General features: G+C 34.5%; 1 protein-coding gene across 1 annotated transcript in view; it reads left to right on the top strand.

Annotated features, from left to right (window-relative positions):
• eml6 (EMAP like 6) overlaps positions 1 to 22,286 on the top strand; it is a 137,557-nt gene that overhangs the window by 60,598 nt on the left and 54,673 nt on the right. The window contains exons 10-19 of the mRNA XM_056467686.1: positions 1,743 to 1,999; positions 4,033 to 4,242; positions 4,328 to 4,495; positions 6,787 to 6,893; positions 7,515 to 7,615; positions 11,029 to 11,215; positions 14,438 to 14,543; positions 17,165 to 17,258; positions 17,596 to 17,696; positions 21,277 to 21,479. Coding sequence (XP_056323661.1) covers positions 1,743 to 1,999; positions 4,033 to 4,242; positions 4,328 to 4,495; positions 6,787 to 6,893; positions 7,515 to 7,615; positions 11,029 to 11,215; positions 14,438 to 14,543; positions 17,165 to 17,258; positions 17,596 to 17,696; positions 21,277 to 21,479 — 1,534 coding nt within the window. The remainder of the gene's footprint in view (positions 1 to 1,742; positions 2,000 to 4,032; positions 4,243 to 4,327; positions 4,496 to 6,786; positions 6,894 to 7,514; positions 7,616 to 11,028; positions 11,216 to 14,437; positions 14,544 to 17,164; positions 17,259 to 17,595; positions 17,697 to 21,276; positions 21,480 to 22,286) is intronic.

Genomic DNA, 22,286 nt, shown 5'->3' with positions numbered 1-22,286 from the left:
GACATCAGAGTATAACTATTCATAATTCTGAAGTTGTATTATTATGTTTGAGACATATGCTTGCAATCTGTCATTAACAATATTATTAGACCAATAATTCACTAGTAAAATCAGACATTTGTCATTATCAGATTCCCTATTTCATTATATTCAATATTATATAGGCTAGAATAGTTATACTGACACTGTTAAACATTTATTCTCATGCACAACACTGTGTTCGCTTTGGAAAAAAAACATTAAATGCTTGTCATAATCATTACTCTAAAATGCGATATGATCATTTAAATGACGTGCACGCTTTCGGTTTCATTTTTACTGCTAAGTGCTGTTCATACTTCGCGTGCGGCTCTCTAACGATCACTCTGTGCCACAAACTGAATATTATTTACAACTTTATTACCTGTTATTCACAGCCTATGGAGGTTCTGTTCACTAAAGCGCCCGCCCTCTCTGTAGTAACAGCTCACGGTCAGCAGCGCAGTGAGCGCACGTCATGTGTTATTTTGCGGCCGTGAATACATAATTACATGAAGACAGAAATGATGTATGCATGTCGCTAAGCAAAGTATGTAAAACAATGTGAAGACTTCGGTTGTGTTTGACCCAGTATGCGTGTCAAAAAGCGGAATAAGAGAAAACGGATGTCATATCGTAATAAAATCGTCATAACGCCACGATGCATATTGTGACATTTTTGCATCGCAATAAATCGTACCACGATAAATCGTTACACCCCTAATATATACACACACACACACACACACACACACACATATATATATATATATATATATATATATATATATATATATATATATATATATATATATATATATATATATATATATATTGTATTTTGTTTTTCCTTAATAATAAAAACCTTAATTTCTAAACTGCATGATGTGTTTTTGTTATGTTTGACTAATATTTAAATTAGTTTGATCAATCTAAAGTGTGCCAAACGTGCAAAAAAAAGAAGAAATCAATAAGGGGCACTTATTCACACCACTGTAGAAACACAGTGGTGTGAAATTGTATACATTTATGCAATCAATAAATATACGGAAATATGCAGATTTAATATATATGCAAATACACAGTTTTAAAATGACAAGGCTCTTCCGCAGTCATGTTCAGCAATATTAAAATTGTGATTCTCATACCTTGAAATGTCATTAAAGACTTGCTTAAAAGTGTTTCTGTGGAAAAAGTCCATATGTATATATATATATATATATGTACATAAACATACATGCAGGAGTTGGATTAAGGAAATTTTCCCAGAATTTCCTATAATATTTTTTCTTCTTGAGAAAGTCTTAGTTGTTTTATTTCGGCTAGAATAAAAGCAGTTTTTAACTTGCCTAATTGACCTAGTTAAGCCTTTAAATGTCACTTTAAGCTGAATACTAGTGTCCTGAAGAATATCTAGTCAAATATTATGTGCTATCATCATGGCAAAGATAAAAGAAATCAGTTATTAGAAATTAGTTATATTTAGAATTATTATGTTTAGAAATCTGGGGAAAAATCTTTCTGTTATACAGAAATTAGGGAACAAATATAAAAGAATTCAAATTAAAAAAAGGTGGGCTAATACTTCTGACCTCAACTGTATATATTATGTCAATACAAGCTTTAATATTGAATGTGATTAATCGCTTGACAGCACTAGTAAAAATGCTATGCCATAATAAGCTTGGCTCAAACGCAGGCTGTTTGTGTGTGTGCGCTCATAGGGACATGACGGAGGTGGTGCACATCAAGGACAGAAAGGAGGTCATTCACGAGCTCAAGTTTTCCCCCGATGGCTCGTATCTGGCCGTGGGCTCAAATGACGGCTTTGTGGACGTTTACGCCGTGGCGCAGCGCTATAAGAAAGTGGGCGAGTGCAACAAATCCACCTGCTTTATAACTCACCTGGACTGGTCTGTGGACAGCCGCTTTCTACAGACCAATGACGGAGCTGGAGAACGATACTTTTACAGGATGCCAAGTAAGAGTCGATTGGATACATTTATACAATGATTAAATATACACAAATATGCAGATTTAATATATATGCAAATATACAGTTTTGAAATGACAAGGTTCTTCCACAGTCATGTTCAGCAATATTAAAATTGTGATTCTCTTACCTTGAAATGCCATTAAAGACTTGCTGTGTTTCTGTGTAAAAGGGTCTATATATATATATATATATATATATATATATATATATATATATATATATATATATATATATATATATATATATATATGTGTGTGTGTGTATATATGTATATATATATATATATATATATATATATATATATATATATATATATATATACACATATATATATATATATATATATATATATATATATATATATATATATATATATATATATATATATATATATATATATATATATATACACATATATATATATACACATATATATATATATATATATATACATATATATGTATATATATATATATAAATATGTATGTATATATGTATGTATATATGTGTATATATATATATATGTATATATGTGTGTATACATATATGTATATATGTGTGTATATATGTGTGTATACATATATGTATATATGTGTGTATATATGTGTGTATATATATATGTATATATGTGTATATATATGTATATATGTGTATATATATATATATATGTATATATATATATATATATATATATATATATATATATATATATATGTGTATATATATATGTGTATATATGTATATATATGTGTATATATATATATATATATATATATATATATATATATATATATATACACACACACATGCAGGGGTTGGAAAATAAAACTGAAATGCCAGGTTTTAGAGCACAATAATTCATTAGTATGGTGTAATGCCTCCTTTTGCGGCCAATGCAGCATCGGTTCATCTTGGGAATGACAGAAACACGTCCTGCACATTGGCCAGAGGGATTTTGAACCATTCCACACTACATGATGGTGGTGGAGGAAAGCATTTTCTGACTCGCTCCTCCAAAACACCAAAAGTGGCTCAATAATATTTAGATCTGTTGACTGTGCAGGCCATGGGAGATGGTCAACTTCACTCTGTCAACAGTCCTGCTGTGCGTATTGGTGCATTAACATCCTGATACACAGCACAGCCATCAGGATCCATTGGGTGCACATGGTCCTCCAGAATGGTTGGGTAGTCCTTGGTAGTGAAACAGCACCCATCTTGCACAGGTATTGGGCTAAGGAAATGATATTGAGCCTAAACCATCACTGCTTCACTCTGGGCATGCAGCAGTCTGGGTGGGATGCTTCTTTGGGGCTTCTCCACACCGTAACTCTCCTGGATGTGGGAAAGACAGTGAAGGTGGATTCATCAGTGAACAATACATATTTCACATTGTCCACAGCCCAAGATTTTCACTGTTGGCACCACTTTTAAAACCTGTGTTTGGCCTTGGCACTAGATACCAAGGGTTTGGCTATAGCAGCCAGCCATATAAATTTTGAGTTTTGGTGGAAACAGGATAGTTGAACTGCACATTAATTTCTGCAGTAAATTGATCAGCTGTGGGTTTCTGTTTTATGGATACAGTCAGGGTTAGCAGCCAGACATCCCTTTGAGACAGCTTCCTCTTGAGTCCACAGTTTCTCTTGTTGGATGTGGTTGTTCTTCTTGGTGGTTTGCTGACATTACTCTGGATACTCTGGATGCTCTACATCACAGAGATGGTCACAGATGGGCCAGCGAGATGCGCACCAACAATTTGACCTCTTTTGAACTCTATGCATTGCAATATTTTAAGCAAAACTGTGTTATTACTCTGCTAATTAAACCTTCACACTCTGCTCTTACTGGAGGAATGTGCAATCAATGAAGATTGACCACCAGCTACTCACATTTAACCATGAAGCCTCCAACACTAAATTGGCCAGTGTTTAAGTTTCATTGTCCAACCCCTGTATATATATATATATAATAAACATCTCAATCGTACACACATCTGATCTGTTCTGTTTTGTTAGCTGGTAAGTTTCTGCCAAAAGAGGAAGCCAAAGGGATCCACTGGATGACATGGACGTGTGTCCTCGGGCCTGAAGTGAACGGCATTTGGCCCAAATACTCCAACGTCAATGACATCAACTCAGTGGACGCAAACTACAGCAGCGCAGTGCTGGTGACGGGCGACGACTTCGGCCTGGTCAAACTCTTCAGATTCCCCTGTCTGAAGAAAGGTCAGTCTGAACGTCCAGACATCAGAGAGATCCCTCAGATATAGCACAGAGTGATGATCGGCAACCTGTTCCTTTTTTTTTTTAGCTGCCAAATTCAAGAAGTACATCGGGCACTCTGCACACGTCACCAATGTGCGCTGGTCACATGATCTGCAGTGGGTGTTGAGCACTGGAGGAGCCGACCACTCCGTTTTCCAATGGAGGTTCCTGCCGGAGGGAGTCATGAATGGAGTGCTGGAGCCGTTGCTGCAGGGTGACTTTTAAATCTGTTTTCTTATTTAAAACATTAAATATGAAATAAAAAAATATATCTATATATTTTAGATTTAATTAATTGTTTTAAAGTTTTTGATTCATTTTAAAAACCTTTTATTTAATCTATTGAATGATATTTTTCATTTATCCATATATTATTTACCAATTTAGTTTTTTGCTAAAGATTTTTTTATATATACATTTTTTTTACATTTATATATTTATGTATATATATGTATAAATATATATGTATAAATATATATATATATATATATATATATATATATATATATATATATATATATATATATATATATATATATATATATATATATATATATATATATATATATATGTGTATGTGTATATATATATATATATATATATATATATATATATATATATATATATATATATATGTGTGTGTATGTGTATATGTGTGTATGTGTATATGTATATATGTGTATATGTATATATGTATGTATATATATATATATATATATATATATATATATATATATGTATGTATATATATATATATATATATATATATATATATGTATATATATATATATGTATATATATATATATATATATATATATGTGTGTGTGTGTGTGTATGTATATATATATATATATATGTGTGTGTGTGTGTGTATATATAGCAATATCACACGAGTAGCAGTACAATATGACTGCATATCGGCACTGGTGGGGGGTGCATGATAATATACAGCCATATCACACTGCTACGAGTGTGATATTGCATTTATACAACAGTTCGATGGCATAAGCGTGTATTAAAAATCAAGTCAAAAATCTTTTTGTATAAGGAACTACTTTCTTCCGCCATTCATTCACATCTGCAGCTGACGTCAGATCAGCAGAAACCGCAGCTACTTCACAAATGTCACTTTAGAGCTAGCGTTTGAATGATTCTCTAGCGTAATGTCTAAAGTGAAGACAAAACAGGGGGTTTTACTCACATTTCAGGATTGTAAGGCTGAACGGCATGATAATGGAATCAGTCCACAGAGATATCTCCCTGTATTTCTCTGTTACAATCGGGAGACCACAACAATTAACCCCGAAAAAGCCAAAGCAAAGCAAACACTAGCAGATTACTATGGTATAAATACAGCACTACAACATACAAAAGAGAAAGATCGACTTAGAATGTCACTTACCTGTTCTGTAATGAATTGTTTTTCTGTATTTTGAAACTTACATTGAGAAAATGCAGTTTTTTCCCCCCCTAAGGGCATATTATGCAGTCTCTGTTGCCATCTTGTGGTGGAGCGTCAACCATCTTTGCTACGATTATTATCTCCAAAATTAAATAAAATTATTTAAAAAAAATTTAATTAGGCACTATCCTTATAAATAAACGGCATATCATATTAGTTGCAATCTAAACAACTACATTCTCACCTAACAAAACCTCAAAAGTACATTATGTTGTCCAACAGCTGCAATATTTGTCAAACTGTAGTGAGTTTATTGATCTGCCATTAATCTATGTGGGTGGAGTAATACACAAGGGTGATGAGGCTATATGAGTGCTGTTATTGCAGAATATCAGACAACCAGACTCGAGAACTAGACCGAACTATAAATATATTATTATTCCTAGTCATTTCTCTTATAGGCAACTGAATTTGAAGTTCTAAAACAAAAATAAACGAGTTGCTGTGTAAAATATAATATTTATTAAGCCTATAATTATTCATTCATTCATTTTCTTTTCGGCTTGGTCCCTTTATCAATCGGGGGCTCCACAGTGGAATGAACCGCCAGCTTATCCAGCATATGTTTTATGCAGTGGATGCCCTTCCAGCTGCAACCCATCACTGGGAAACACCCATACACATTCATTCACATTCATTCACACGCTTATCCAATTCCCTTTTAGCGCATGTGTTTGGACTGTGGGGGAAACCGGAGCACCCGGAGGAAACCCGAGCCAACACAGGGAGAACATGCAAACTCCACACAGAATTGCAAAGGCTCAAACCAGCGATCTTCTTGCTGTGAGGCGACAGCGCTACCCACTGCGCCACCGCGTCGCCCCTCCTAAAATTATTACTATTTTTGCCACTACTATATATTTATACTGTAATTTTCTATGATAATAATGATAACATCTATAATAATCATCATAAATTATAAATAAGTAATGATCAAATCCACACATGCATGCAGCCCAAAATAAACAAATATTGCTCTTATAATGCTGATGAAGAGTTTAATCTGTTGTGTTTAATTATGGATGTTCGTTGTGTTATTCAGAGGCGTATGCAGACTCTAACAGTGGAGAATCAGACTCGGATCTGTCGGACGTCCCGGAGCTGGACTCAGACATCGAGCAGGAGGCTCAGATCAGCTACGAGCGGCAGGCAAGAGAATCGGCATCACTAACACTTTACTTGTGTTCATAAGACTGTCTTGACACCTTTATAATCATGACATGACACATCATGAATATATACAGTAGGTGATTTTAATGCATGCTTATGACAACTGTCATTAAAGGTCTCGTGAAGTGCTTTGAAATGTGCATTTTTTATTCGAAGCTTGATATAAATGAAGAGGGGGCGGGACATAGAGTAGCACCTCCCCTCTAGGGAGCCAATAGCATTTGGTTTTTCTCACAGCTCTGCCAGTTTGCCACAGCTCTGCCACATGATTGTCGTGAGGCCAATATACTTGCGTCATGAATTTTTTTGATCACTTTTGTTAATGTTTTCTCTGAGACCTGAATTTGATAATACAATGTCAAGTTGTCATAACAATGTCATCATAGGATTAAAACTGAGCGAATGACACTTAATGACAGTTGTCTTAAGCATGCATTAAAATCTCATTCATATTCATGATGTGACATCTCATGATTGTAAAGATTTCATGACAGTCTTACAGTCAAGTAAAGCGTTAGGCAGAGTTCAGAGTCGCTGGGCTGCTTTAATGCTCATTATTTTCACAGCTCATTGACTGACTGTTGCTCCAAACACCCGCAGGTTTATAAAGAAGATCTTCCTCAGCTCAAGAAGAAACTGGCGGGATCTCTGAAGAGGCAGAAAGCTCCAGATGAAGGGCTGCGCCTGCAGTTTGTCCACGGGTACAGACACTCAGAACTTTATTAGGACTTGAAGATCAACACATTATTCATCCATGCCTTTGACCCTTTCACTTATATAAAGTTCAAGACAAAAATTATTAGCCATTCTATGAAATTTTAATTATATTTCAAATATTTCCCAAGTGCTGTTTACCACATTTCTAATCATAAAAGTTTTAATAACTCATTTCTAATAACTGATTTATTTATCTTTGCCATGATGACAGTAAATAATATTTGACTAGATATTTTTCAAGATACTAGTATTCAGCTAGTATTCGGTGGACAACAGTGGAAAAAAATCTTTAGATGGCTAATAATATTGACCTTAAATGTTATTATTAAAAAAAAACTTAGTCACATTATTGCATTGCAAAGTTAAAGAAATAAGGCTTTCTGCAGATGAAAAAATATTATAGGAAATACTGTAAACAATTCCTTGCTCTGTAAAACAGCACTTGGGAAATATCTGGGCTAAAAAACAATTACCATACAGTCAATATACATTTTTGTTTTATTATGGAATGTATTATCATAATTTACTTTATATATATATATATATATATATATATATATATATATATATATATATATATATATATATATATATATATATATAAAGAGTTCAGATGCAAAACCCTCTAAATCCACCAGACCTCTTGTCTTGTAAATGAGCATTTTCTATCAGGCTCCTATAATTAGGCTCTAAAGTTTCTTGTTATATGTAATGAAAAGGTTATTAGCTAGTAAATAAAATTACTTTTTTTCATAAATGTCACTTTACACATTTCTTTGGTTTTTAACAAATTAGATTTTCTTTGGCGTCAAAACCAGCTCAATCCACGTCTGCTTTTTTTGCAAAAACCTCTAAATCCACCTATCGGGACAAGACAGTGTATTTAATTGAAAAGTTACTAAAGGTGCAATTAGAAATTATTTTTCCAAACATAAAACACATACATAGACCACCAAAAATTAAAAACACATCTGTCAAGTAAGTGGCGGTTCATTCCGCTGTGGTAAACCAGGGTAAAAGCTGAAGGAAAATGAATGAATAAAATCTGTCAAGTAAATGCATTAACATTAAACTGACATTAATTAAAGTTTATCGATCTGTTGTCATTTCTGATATTTGGGATTTAGATTTAATGTAAGTAGAGCAATGTAAACATTGTAAACTAAGCTTGGTAGATTCAAATATTGTAGTTTAAAACATTGTGAAACATCAATATCTGTGCATTGTCCATTAATATAAAAAGCTTATCAGATGTATAGGTAATATGAAGTAGGCTAATATAAATGTATAGTTTTATACATTATATTTCTCTTTTTAAAAATAGCTTACATTAGCAGATAAATCTAGGTAGTAATCTAGGTAAATCAGTAGGTCTACTGGGCAAAAAGGCCATACTCAAGATCTTTGTCTCTTTTTCGTCTCTTGTTTATCTTCATAGCATCCATGTGGGATAAAAGAACAGCATCTTAACTCTGTCTTTCGTGAAACGCAGTTGCCATTTAATGTATAGTAAATCGGACTCATTCAAAGTAGCGTCACTGTGCAAACAAACATTGTGAATGCATGCTACACTTTCGGCTGCACATTGTGTTTTCTTTTTCTTATAATGCAGAGTTTTGAGATAAGGGACGTTTTCATTTGCCATCCACTGACAGTCGGACAGGCTCATCCACTTCATCAAACTCCGTCTTTTAAAATCGAAATCAGAAGCGGAATAAAATAGTCTCCTTACAAAAGCCGGCGTATCAGCACGCTGCTACATTGAAAACATATGACTTGATTCGCGCCTTCTGATTGGTTTGCAGGATATAGCTGCTTTTGCTGTCAAAAGCAAGTGGCATATAGCAGCTTTTGCATACAAACTGTTATTTCTGAATACGCTGACGCTGTGATTTAGATGATTTAAAGCAAATCTATTTGTTGATGGTGTACTATGTGCCTAAAGCATTCACTCAATGTCATTAGCTCATTATTAGCATAAGTGGCTTTAGCGGCTTTTGCATCTGAACTCTTCATATATACATACAGTATGATGGTTTTTTTGTTTTTCACATTTTGTTACACTGTTTTTTTTTTTTTATGAACGACTTTCATTGAGTTTCTATGTAATATGTAATTAATGATTGCTGTTAGGGCTGCACGATATTGATAAAAATTGGGATATTATTTTTCGATATATATAGCGATATGAATACAATTTCAGCAGATGACTCGAATAGCTCCATTTGGAATGACATCTTTAGATTGATGTAGTGAATCAAACTAATTGCAAGCATAAATTAATAAAATAGAGCAAAGATAAACGTGAAAGAGTTAGTGCTTTATGGTTTTCAGTTGTCAGATATTCAGGTACAGTAATTGAATAATCAAATGTGATGTAAAATGTAAAATAACACTGTGTAGTTCTCATTGCAGATTAGCTATAACTAGGGCCAGACGGAATCTGCAAACGTTTTTTGCTAATTCTGCAGAGAATTTCGGTAAAAATCTGCAGATTTCTGCTGAAATATTTTTGGAGTATCATAACTAAAACATAAAAAATAATATCTTTTAACTTGTATTTAATGTTTAAAATGCAAATCCAATTAGATTCACATTATTTGGTTAACAAAGCAAGTCTCTCATATAATATCTCTAGTAAAAGACAGAAAATATTACTGTACAAACTGCATTGTACATAAATCAGATGAACATTTTCATATTAGTCAATAATATTACTGTAATTAATTAAAAAACGGAATAAATATAGATTTACACACATTTACATAAGTAAATAAACAGAATTAATAATGGGCTGAAAATCAGTGGAAATCTGCCTGCGCAGATTCCATGTGGGCCTAGCTATAATCCCAACTCAACATTGCGGATACTGCGATGTGACTATTGCGAATGCAAATGCACACATTGCATTCGATGCTGAAACGATATGTTGTGCAGCCCTAATTGCTGTATAGTTTTTAAGCATATTTTCTAATCAATATATTCAGTGAACTATATGTTATATATGTCTAATATATATAACTGCATATTGTATTGAGCATATTTTCTAATTAATATAATCAGTGAATTATATGTTATACATGTTTAATATATATATAATTGCATATTGTATTGAAAATTCTATTATAGATGACAATACATTTTTATGTGTGGCATTGCTGTACTTTATTTTTCACAGAATTAATTTATTGTCATAAATGCGTTTTTAATGTTAAATTATTTTATATTTACAGAAATATTCAAGGGGTTTATAATGCAGAAATCTCAATTTAAAAAACAAAACTGAGCCTTATGATTAGTTTTGTGGTCCAGAGTCACAAATGATCATTGAAACAATGCGTTTGCTGATTGGCAGATGTTAATGGTGATGTGCTGTATGTGTGTGTGTGTGTTTCAGGTACAGAGGCTGTGACTGCAGGAATAATCTGTTCTACACTCAGGCCGGTGAGGTGGTGTATCATGTGGCAGCTGTAGCAGTGGTTTATAACAGACAGCAGCACACACAGCGCTTTTACCTCGGACATGACGACGACATCCTGAGCCTCACCGTACATCCGCTCAAAGACTATGTGGCCAGCGGACAGGTGAGACCAACCAGAATTACAGACAACAGATGCCTGATGCATGTCTTAAAGGAGATCTATTATGCACCCTTTTTACAAGATGTAAAATAAATCTCTGATTTCTCTAGTGTGTGTGTGTGTGTGTGTGTGTGTGTGTGTGTGTGTGTGTGTGTGTGTGTGTGTGTGGTGTGTGTGTGTGTGTGTGTGTGTGTGTGTGTGTGTGTGTGTGTGTGTGTGTGTGTGAGTGTGAAGTTTTAGCTCAAAATACCTCACAGATAATGTTTTCTTACTCTCTGAAACTGACCCTTTTAGGCTTTGATCCTAATTGTGACGTTTTGGTGACTGTCACTTTAAATTCAAATGAGATCAGCTACTTTAAAAAGGGGGCGGAGCTACAAATGCCTGTGTGTCAGCATAGTGGAGGATTCAAAACAGGACTAACGTTAGTGTGTGCTTCATGCTTCTGTCAGTCTATGGAGACTCCTGTCGCTGTTCATTTGTGCTTCATCTAAAACCACATTTATAATCCACATTTATAATAATTATGTGTTTATTTATATATATACAGTTGAAGTCAGAATTATTCACCCCCCCTGTTTATTTTTTTCCCCAATTTCGAGAACGGGAGAAGATGTTTTCTAATCATAATAGTTTTAATAACTCATCTCTAATAACTGATTTATTTTATCTTTGGCATGGTGACAGTAAATAATATTAGACTAGATATTCTTCAATACAGCTTAAAGTGACATTTAAAGGCTTAACTAGGTTAATTAGGTTAACTAGGCAGGTTAGAGTAATTAGGCAAGTTATTGTATAATGGTGGTTTGTTCTGTAGACAATCCAAAAATAAATATAGCTTAAAGGGGCTAATATTTTTGTCCCTGAAAAATGGCTTTTAAGAAATTAAACTGCTTTTATTCTTGCCGAAATAAAACAAATAAGACTTTCTCCAGAAGAAAAAATATTATCAGACATACTGTGAAAATTTCCTTGCTCTGTTAAACATCATTTGGGAAATATAAAAAAATCAAAAAAATAAATAAATCAAAAAGCTTAAATAAATCAAAGGGGGGCTAATAATTCTGACTTCAACTGTGTATATGTGTGTATATATATATACACCCCAGATTAATAAAGGGACTAAGCTGACAAGAAAATTTATGAATGATATATATATATATATATATATATATATATATATATATATATATATATATATATATATATATATATATATATATATATATATATATATATATATATATATATATATATATAATACAGTTCACACTCATATATTACGCAGGGCTGGCCCTGTACATTTGGGGGCCCTAAGCAGAATAATTTTGGGGCCCTGCCTTGCTCTAAATAGTGGAGTATTGTCATTGAAAACCGGCACACAATGATTTTATTGCTTATTAAATACAGTCAATGAAACAGAAAAGTACTTCTACTTAATAACTGTCTGAATGATTTGGACATTTTAAAACAGCACTGTTTTTGTCGACTAGCAGCTTCAAAAATGAAGAATTAAACCATCTTTAATGAAGAGACCAGTGATTCCTGCTTTGTGTCCTTCTGGAGTGTTTAAAACACCTTCTATTAATTTGGCAAACAGATTGAAGATTCTATAAAAGATTCTAGATTGAGTTTTTAAATAAATCCCAAAAGCAAAAGCCCCGCAATGAAATGACACTGAACAATAATTGATTAAATGCATTACTTAGTAATAAAATATACATTCTGAATATAAGGTTAATATAAAAAATGTTCACATAAAAAACCTACAGTATAAGAAAAAGGAAAGCAACAAATACTGGGTTAATGTTAAACCTAAACACAAACTTGATTATTCCCTTCAGTCTTCTTCCCTGTTCCTTACATTTGAGATGCATGGTCCAGATCTTATTTTAAACTATGATTAATTCAATTAGGATATAACGTTTATAAAGGTGTCTCAGGAAAAAATATTACCAGTGTGCAAAATATGTCAGTGAAAGACACTTAAGTATTGCATATCAGTAACGTGCGTTTTAGACTAATAAATGGGTCTGTAAAACCAGGAAAGAATCAAATATTTCCTATAATAGATGATGTTTATTAATCTGTAATTGCCGATTTTTAATAAACGTGCTACTAGATTATCTTTAACAGTGATGCTAATAATGATTTTGTCTTTTCTTTTCGTCATTTTCCCCTTCAGTACGTCCGAAGATTAATGTCAGTTGGTTTTAATTTCCAAAATAAATCAGGTATATAATGGGGCAGGCAATGAAGCAAAGGCCATGGCTGTGTCCGTGCACGTTCTTGTGGTGACCGGTGGGTCTTACAGGTTACCTTGGAAGTACAAACTCGAACCACGAGAACACAGAACGCATATAAGAAATGAGATGCTGTGAGCTTCCTGTTGATCACACGACCTTCACGCGAAAACAATTTCAACTTTAATAAAACATTGATTTTATTTATTTATTTATTTATTTATTTATTTATTTATTTATTTATTTATTTATTTATTTATTTATTTATTTATTTAATTATTTATTTATTTTTTTCTGTTCAGTGAAAATGTACAAATATTTCAGTACTAAAGCACTGTCAATGAAGATAATTGTAAAATGCAAATAAAAACAATCTCAGCAACCACTAGTTCGCTTATAGAGAGTGCCGGCTATAATATTATGTCAATAACAACTTTTATTTTGGATGCAATGAATTGTTCAATTCAATTCAATTCACCTTTATTTGTATAGCGCTTATACAATGTAGATTGTGTCAAAGCAGCTTCACATAAAAGGTAACAGTAAATAGGAACAGTGTAGTTCAGTTTGTAGTGTTTAATTAATTGTAATTAATTGTTTGACAGCATTAATATTTATGAACCACTAAAAATAATGACATTCTTTCATGAAAATGAGTGATAGTTCCTCTTATTCGTGATCTGGCATCCATCATTTTCAGCAGTTTGAAGCTGCATTGAAACTGCAGTATGTAAGTTCACTTTTTTCCACTACATGGAGAAAAATCCTGAATAGTTTCCTTGAAAGTCTTCATTTCTTTATGACTGAAGAGATTAAGAAATGAACATTTTGCATAGCCGAGAGTCGAGTGAATTATGAGGAAACGTTCATTTTGTAAGTGAACTAATCTTTTAAATTGATGATATTCTTGCTGACTTTGCTTTGTAAAATGTGATTATGAATGTGACGTACAGACAGAGTGTTCATATGTGTGTTTTAGGTGGGTCGAGATCCAGCCATCCATGTGTGGGACATCCAGACGCTCAAGTGTTTGTCTCTGCTGAAGGGTCAACATCAGCGCGGGGTCTGTGCGCTCGAGTTCACAGGTCAGATTATTTATTTAAACAGTGCTCCTTTTTGAGCAGTTTTCAATTCAAGTTACTTTAATTATCACCAGGAGTATGTGTACTATGAAGACCGAACAGCGCAAAATACAATGATATACTTAATACAAGATGCATCTAAATACAGTCTGTACATACTGTTCAAGTCTAAATGATTCGCCCTCCTGTGAATTCTCCTTTTTCAAATATTTCCCAAATGATGTTGAACAGATTCAGGAAATTTTCACAGTATTTCCTGTAATATTTTTTCTTCTGGAGAAAGTCTTATTTGATTTATTTCAGCTAGAATAAAAGCAGTTTTTATTGTTTTAAAGCCATTTTAAGCTCAATATTATTAGCCCCCTTCAGCAATATTTGTTTTGTATAGTCTACAGAACAAACCACTGTTACACAATGACTTGCCTAATTACTCTAACTTTAACTTAATTAACCTAATTAAGCCTTTAAATGTCACTTTAAGCTGAATACTAGTGTCTTGAAAGTATCTCGAGTTATTAAACTATTATGATTATAAATGTGTTGAGAAAAATCTCTCTGTTAAACAGAAATTGGGGAAAAATATACAGGGGGGCTAATAATTTTGACTTCGACTGTATATAGACAATAAGATACACATACAGTACACACACACACACACATGTAGACAAACAGTGATCAAGATAAACATTTAACAAATATATACATATTCAACAACATTTCACGAGTGTCTCCTTATATGCAAATAAGCTGCTGCTCCCCGCCCCTTTTCCGGAAGAGGGCGGAGTCTTTACAGCTTGGGCTTCAGTTACTTCTGCAACAATAAACTAAACATCTGGATGTGTTTTAAAGCTCTGTCAGTTTCAAGGCAATTTATTTGGGTGTCTGATTTTTATTTTTACGCCAATTTCAAGCAAAGCAAGGCTGTTTTTAGTCAAGGTTCTTGTTATTATTATGTCAATGCAAATTTTGCTGCTGAATATATTTTTCAGGCTTTTTTATGACTAGACGTTTAAAAGTTCTGCATTTATTTTAAGTTAAATATTGTATAACACCATAAATTTGTTATTGTACTTTAGCTATTTACTAAAAGTATTTTTATTTTATTACTATAGTTTTTATTGTTTGCTTTGACCTGGTTAAAGAAACTAGGATCCACTCCATTTTCCTCATCACTATCGCAGCAGAGCCGAAGACATGTCTTGCAAATGTGTAAACCCTTTCTCATTGGATTGACACATTTTCCCCAACGTTTTTCAAAACAGTTAACAAGAATGTCATTCAAGCAGTCCAAACCCCATTGTTTTAGCTATGGTATCCAAACAGAAACCATCTATTCCTAACTATTAGAAACGATCAAGATTAGTAGGAAATCTCTAAAGCACCCGTTTGAAACTCTATATTGTTTATATTGATCTTTGCCAGCATGGATGGAGGAGGTCAATCGTGGCTATGCCTTATACTCCTTATAGATTTTCCTTTATGTAAATGTAATGTGTATTTATATAGCGCATTTATAGTGTATGGCCATACACCCAAAGCGCTTCACAATCATGAGGGGAGTCTCTTCACACCACCACCAGTGTGCAGCATCCACTTAGAGCACTTGGAGCCACAGGACAACGGATCCAGGGCGCTCACCACACCCCAGCTATTGGTAGAGTGAAGAGACAGTGAGAGAGCCAATTCGGTGGATGGCGATGATTAGGAGGCCATGATGGGTAAGGGCCGATTGAGGGACTTTTAGCCAGGACACCGGTGTTACACCCCTACTCTTTACAAGAAGCGCCATGGGATTTTTTAGTGACCACAGAGAGTCAGGACCTCGGTTTAACGTCTCATCCAAAAGACAGCGCCCACTGACAGTATAGTGTCCCCTTCACTTTTTACTGGGGCATTAGGACTCACACAGACCACAGGTTGAGCGCCCCCTGCTGGCCTCACTAACACCACTTCCAACAGCAACCTAGTTTTTCCCATGAAGTCTCCCATCCAGGTAGTGACCAGGCTCAGCCCTGTCAGTTAGCTTCAGTGAGTAACCAGTCTTGGGCTGCAGGGTGATATGGCTGTGGCTATTTTGGTTTACATGTGTTTTCTGCAATATTTACAGTATTTAAGTGGGTTCTTTTTGTTTTGTTTTGTTTACAGTATTTCAGTTTTCAGCCGCAGTTTGTAAAAATGTCATGGATTCAATCAAATTTTAATCAAAGCATTTCTTAATCTGGATGCAAATCTTTGCAAAAAAGGAAAATTTGGCACATCCTACTGGCAATAGGCTAGAACGTCAGGCAATGGTGCACTGATTCACTCTGAGTTTTGTATTTTGTTGTGTAATGCTTAATTGAAAGAGCTCATATACTTGTTTAAGGGCAAATTTTGCTTTTGTTTTAAATGTTTTGGCACAGTTAGAGCCTTTTGCAAGCAAACTATGTCATTTTGACCCTGAGTGCCGCTGTTTAGGCCTGTGTGTTAACTGTTTTGAAAATGTGGAGTTTCAGCTGCATCAAAGCAATCAAGAAAATCTGTAAATATTTAATTATGTTATTTAATGCATGCCAAATGTGCAGTCTTTAAAACAGGATTTTAAAGCTTCTGTTATTTTACTTGCAAAAAAAATTTGCATTTAGCGGATGGAAAGAGCCTAGTGTCTGTGGGAATCGATGAAGAGCACTGCATTGTCATCTGGGACTGGAAAAAAGGAGAAAAACTGGCCAAATCCAGGTACAATTATAATATAAATATTAAATGCTATACATAATATATTATAAATATATTATACTGCATGTCAGAAATGCTTATACAGAATTTAGAATTATAAATTGTGTTTTTTAATGATTTATTTACTTATTTATTATTATTATTGTTGTTGTTATTAATTAATAGTTTTTATTTAATTAATTATTATTATTTTTGCCTAAAATTAAATGAAATATTTGATGGTTTATTGAATCCATTTTAAATTATATATACTAAAATTTGTCATTTTTTTATTTTTAAAGATGAGATCTGTAATATATATTTAGTGCATATTTACAACAAGCTGATCTCTCTGCCGCAGAGGACATAAGGATAAGATCTTTGTGGTGAAAGGAAACCCGTTCCGCATGGACAAACTAGTGACAGTGGGAATGAAGCACATCAAGTTCTGGCTGCACACAGGTAAACATGCTAACATAGTGAACGCTGACATTTACATCCTGAATCACAGCACTTGCTTTCTAGCTCAAGTGTTTTAGCTGAGATATGTGAAGCTGCAGCCGGTCTGCAAAAATGACTGTGAGGAGAATCTGCCACATCACATCCAGCCCTCGTACGCTGATATGACTGTTTTGTCAACTTTACCATCAGCACTTCGTATTTTACCAATTAAACGAGCGCAGGAGCTTTTATAAGAGCTCAGTGAGTCAAAGCAGAATGCTCAAATAACCCAGTGCCTTCAGGAGCGCTTGTGCCTGCAGCTCTGTTAAAACTCTACTGCTAATTGCCTTTATGCAAGTCTATCCAGTGCTCTAATTTATGGACATTTCATATACGGTTTATATTTAGGTTTATACTATGACTCTGCTTGATTCTGATTGGCTAATGAGCTTTCTAAGGCAAACTGTGGGGCGCGCCAGCACCTATTAAGAGGGGTGCGAGACATTTAGGCGTGCGCTCGAGTAAATTATGATGACGATATTTATGCGTTCACTAAAGGGATTATGATTAACGTTAGCTCCACATCTAACTATCAGGCACCTGTAGAGTTAATGCGTTCCAGTAAAACGTATACACATAAAATGGAGAGGGGGCTTTTTAAAACTAATGACGGTGAATGAATAAAAGTCAAACCGGTGAGCCGTCTGACAAAACAGAGCCCTTCTGAATCAAATCAGCAGGATGCCCTTCTGGATCTTTTATTTACTTTGAAGACATACTGACTATGTTTACATGGACATCGGTAATAGTTATTTGCCTTAATCTGAATAAGACAATAATATAATTATGTGAAGTGCTTTTTGAATGCCGCGTCACCAGGCTATTCAGGTTTCCTGCTGAGGCTCATGTAATTTTGGGTGTTTCGTCTTTAATTGTTCGACTTTACTGCAGTTCGTTTTAAGTTTCACTTTCACTCATGAACATTTCATTCACGTCCCGTGACAAACTGGGGTATTAGACGTGAATATAAAGTAAGGACTGGTGGAAGAGGGTTGTTTTAATGGAAAGCCGAATGGAAAGAAAAAAAAGTGTGTGTGTGTGCGGTCCTTTACTGAGAGCCGTGTGTTTCTTGTCACTAAATGCGGTGGAAAGTCCTACATGACGGTAGTAGTTGGATTGCAATGTTTTTTTCAGTAATGCCACTAATATCTGCACACTCCACATGTCTTAATTTCAATTCTGTTTAGTTCAGTTATGACTTTAGTCAGATTAAGGTCATCAAAAATCGCTGTTTACATGGTAGACTGGAATCAGATATTGTCTTAATCGTATTAAAATCGTATATTAAGTATTGTTGCCCATGTAAACATACTCAATGTTTGACTCAACACACTGTCAGGGCTCTGCGATCTTGGCTTTGCGAAGCAGCATTTTCTGTATGTGCGTACATCAAAAGCAAGTATGCTATGGCTCACGCTTATTGGCAGTGGAAAATGACTTTTGGTTAGTCGTGTTAGAAATCCGACTACAGATTAGCATGTTGTCCTCACAGAAACAGACTCAGTCATCTCACTAAACAGGTAAGCTGTATATTTATGTTTCAATGTACTTAATTCTACGCACTTTAAACGCAGCAAGTAATATGTGAACATAGGCGGAGCGTGTGTAAGGCTGGGAAAGGCTTAGCCTCCCCCTGGCCAGAGACCACGGAGATAGCAGCAAAAAAAAACTGCATTGAAAACATGTAACGAGTGTAAGGCGGAATATGAATGTAATTTAATGTTAATGATTAACAGAACACTTTAGTTATTGTAAGTTTGTCAATCAAATAAAAGTCCCCCTCGACACAAAAATGGAACTGTCCAACTTTGCACTGATGAGCGCTGTTTATTACTGGAGTTCGCAGCATCTCTGAAAACAAAACAGAAAGTGCTGGCCAGCAGACGTTTCTGATTTGCTGGTCAAGGACGTAAGAAAATAAAATGACAAATGAGTATTACGAGAGAGGTATAATAACATATTATTCTGGTTCAACTTGTTTTCGGTATTAAATGAAATGCCTTATTTTGGTTGTTTCATTGTGACGTAGTATTCTAGCCTAGTGTAGTAATCTTGTTTTGCATTTTAATTCTGCAGTGTTTTCTACAGGGGTGATGGGAAGTCAAGATTTTAAATTGTTTTAATTAGTATTTTGAATAATATGAATCTTGTTTAAACAAACAATTACTCACGCTAGCTAATGGCTACTGGATCACCTTTACTCTGCAATGGTTGCCTCTAATTTATTAGAACCTGTAAGTTTACCAGAGCCCGTGATAACGCAAATAAACGGATAGTTTATGTTGTCACATTTTCATTGTCTTTTTTTGTTGTTTCTAGCTTAACAAAGAAAAATAAGTTCAGTATCCTAATCACAGTTTAAAAATGCTTAGTTTTATATATTTATTGCTGAATTACAAGTTCAGTTTTTGATTGGCCTCGTGGCAAAGTGAATGATTTCGGATTCTTGACACATTTTTGCAATTTATTTATTTTTGCAAAAGGATTGGATACTCAAATGTCACTTGTTAAATAAATTACTATATTACCAGAGATCATAAATATAAGAAACTAGCTATTATACAGTTTAAGAGTCCATTCTATTTAGGTCCACTCATTTAAAAACTTCTGGCCCCTGGCTGCATATCGAAAGTGACTATAATAATTAAATGAATCTAATAAACTAATTTAATGTGCGTGTTGAATATAAGACGTTTAATAGGCGGTGCTTTTGTGGAAACCTCTTCTTGGTCGGTCGCAAATCTTTTTAAATGCATTAAAGGGCAGCGCATATCTTAGCCTTACCCTGGAGTTTGTTCACCCTCCGCCTATGTATGTGAATGATTACATGCATTATAATTTGCCTCGAGGGAGGGGCGCCTGGGGGGCCCCGAGTAAAATTGGACCAATTGGGGGGGGGGTGTAAAAGTTTAAAAACCACTGTTCTAAGGTGTGCATTTATTTTGAAGATAAACACACAGCTAAAGTAGTTCTGGCAGGTTTAGAGCGCATTACAGCTCCATATCACTACACTGAATAATTAGAGTTATTTCACAGCTACAACTGTTAAAAATCACAGCAGAACACAACAGAAGGCTTTGGAGGAGATGTGGAAGAATCTAGTGCTCCACACAGGAGCAGTTTGAGGATAAAAACCTGACAAATGTCTCAAATACAACATCTGAAGAGTGACTGCAGCTGTGCTCTCAGGACCGATCAATTATTAGAAAATAATGCTCACCTGATGTGTAACAGCTACTCTGCGTCACCAGCACCACCTCGGGGTGATGCATTATTGTCTAATAAGTTCAACAGCCCGGAGTGCATTATTCCTGACAGAGCTATTTACTCACAGTATTTGTACAGTCCGAGAGTTCTTAGCCGTTTACAGCCTTATCTTTTATTTAAACTTCACTCCTCTTGTTTTAAATAGCTTTATATTTGTATTTATATTTAATTAGCATGTCAAAATGAGCTGTTGTTCAGCTGTATGTACTTACATGTAGAAGAATGATAATAAAGCTCAACCTGACTGCACTGTATTGTATATTTGTGAACACAGGAGGAGGTTTAACGTTTCGGAGGGGTATTTTTGGGAATCTGGGTAAGCAGGAGACTATGATGTCCGCCTGTTACGGCCGATCAGAGGATCTGGTGTTTTCTGGAGCAACTACAGGTGATGTTTACATCTGGAAGGACACGACGCTCATGAAGAGCATCAAAGCTCACGACGGCCCCGTCTTCGCCATGTGCTCACTGGATAAGGTGCGCTATCCTTCTGTTTCTTCGGATTTTAGTATATTGATTCAGTATTATTTTTATATATGTTTTTTCTTTTTCTTTTTATTCGTCACATGCATGTAAATTAGGGTGAAATGTATGCCTAAATATAAATAAAAGTAGACTGTAAGGGTATTATAAAAAGACAGTTTACTCAGAAATGACAATTCTGTCAACATTTACTTGTATTCAACTTGTTCCCGAACACAAAAGAAGATATTTTGAAGAATATTGGAGATATTTCCTAATATGGAAGTCAGTGGCAATGAATTTTAAGCATTTTTTAAATATCTTCTTTATTCGTCAATCTGAAAAAGAAACTAGTGAATAGGAGTTATTAATTAAGGAGTTATTATTTAACAAAAGATCAATATATACATACACTACCTGACAAAAGACTAGTCGTGGATCTCAGTTGTAAGAGCAACAAATAATAACTTGACTTCTAGTTGATCAATTGGAAAAGTGGCAGAAGGTGGATTTTGGTAGGTTTGGAAGGTCAATCTGATGAATCATCTGTTGATCTGCATCCTAATCATCACAAATACTGCAGATGACCTACTGGAACCCACATCGAGCCAAGATTCTACAGAATTCAGTCAAGTTTGGTGAAGGAAAAATCATAGTTTGGGGTTACATTCAGTATGGGGGCGTGCGAGAGATCTGCAACATCAACAGCCTGAGGTATCAAGACATTTGTGCTGCCCATTACATTACAAACCACAGGAGAGGGCAAATTCTCCAGCAGGATAGCGCTCCTTCTCATACTTCAGCCTCCACATCAAAGCTCCT

Source organism: Danio aesculapii, chromosome 11 (assembly GCF_903798145.1).
Source record: "Danio aesculapii chromosome 11, fDanAes4.1, whole genome shotgun sequence".
Lineage (NCBI taxonomy): Eukaryota > Metazoa > Chordata > Actinopteri > Cypriniformes > Danionidae > Danio > Danio aesculapii.
This window is presented reverse-complemented; position numbering and strand designations above follow the sequence as displayed.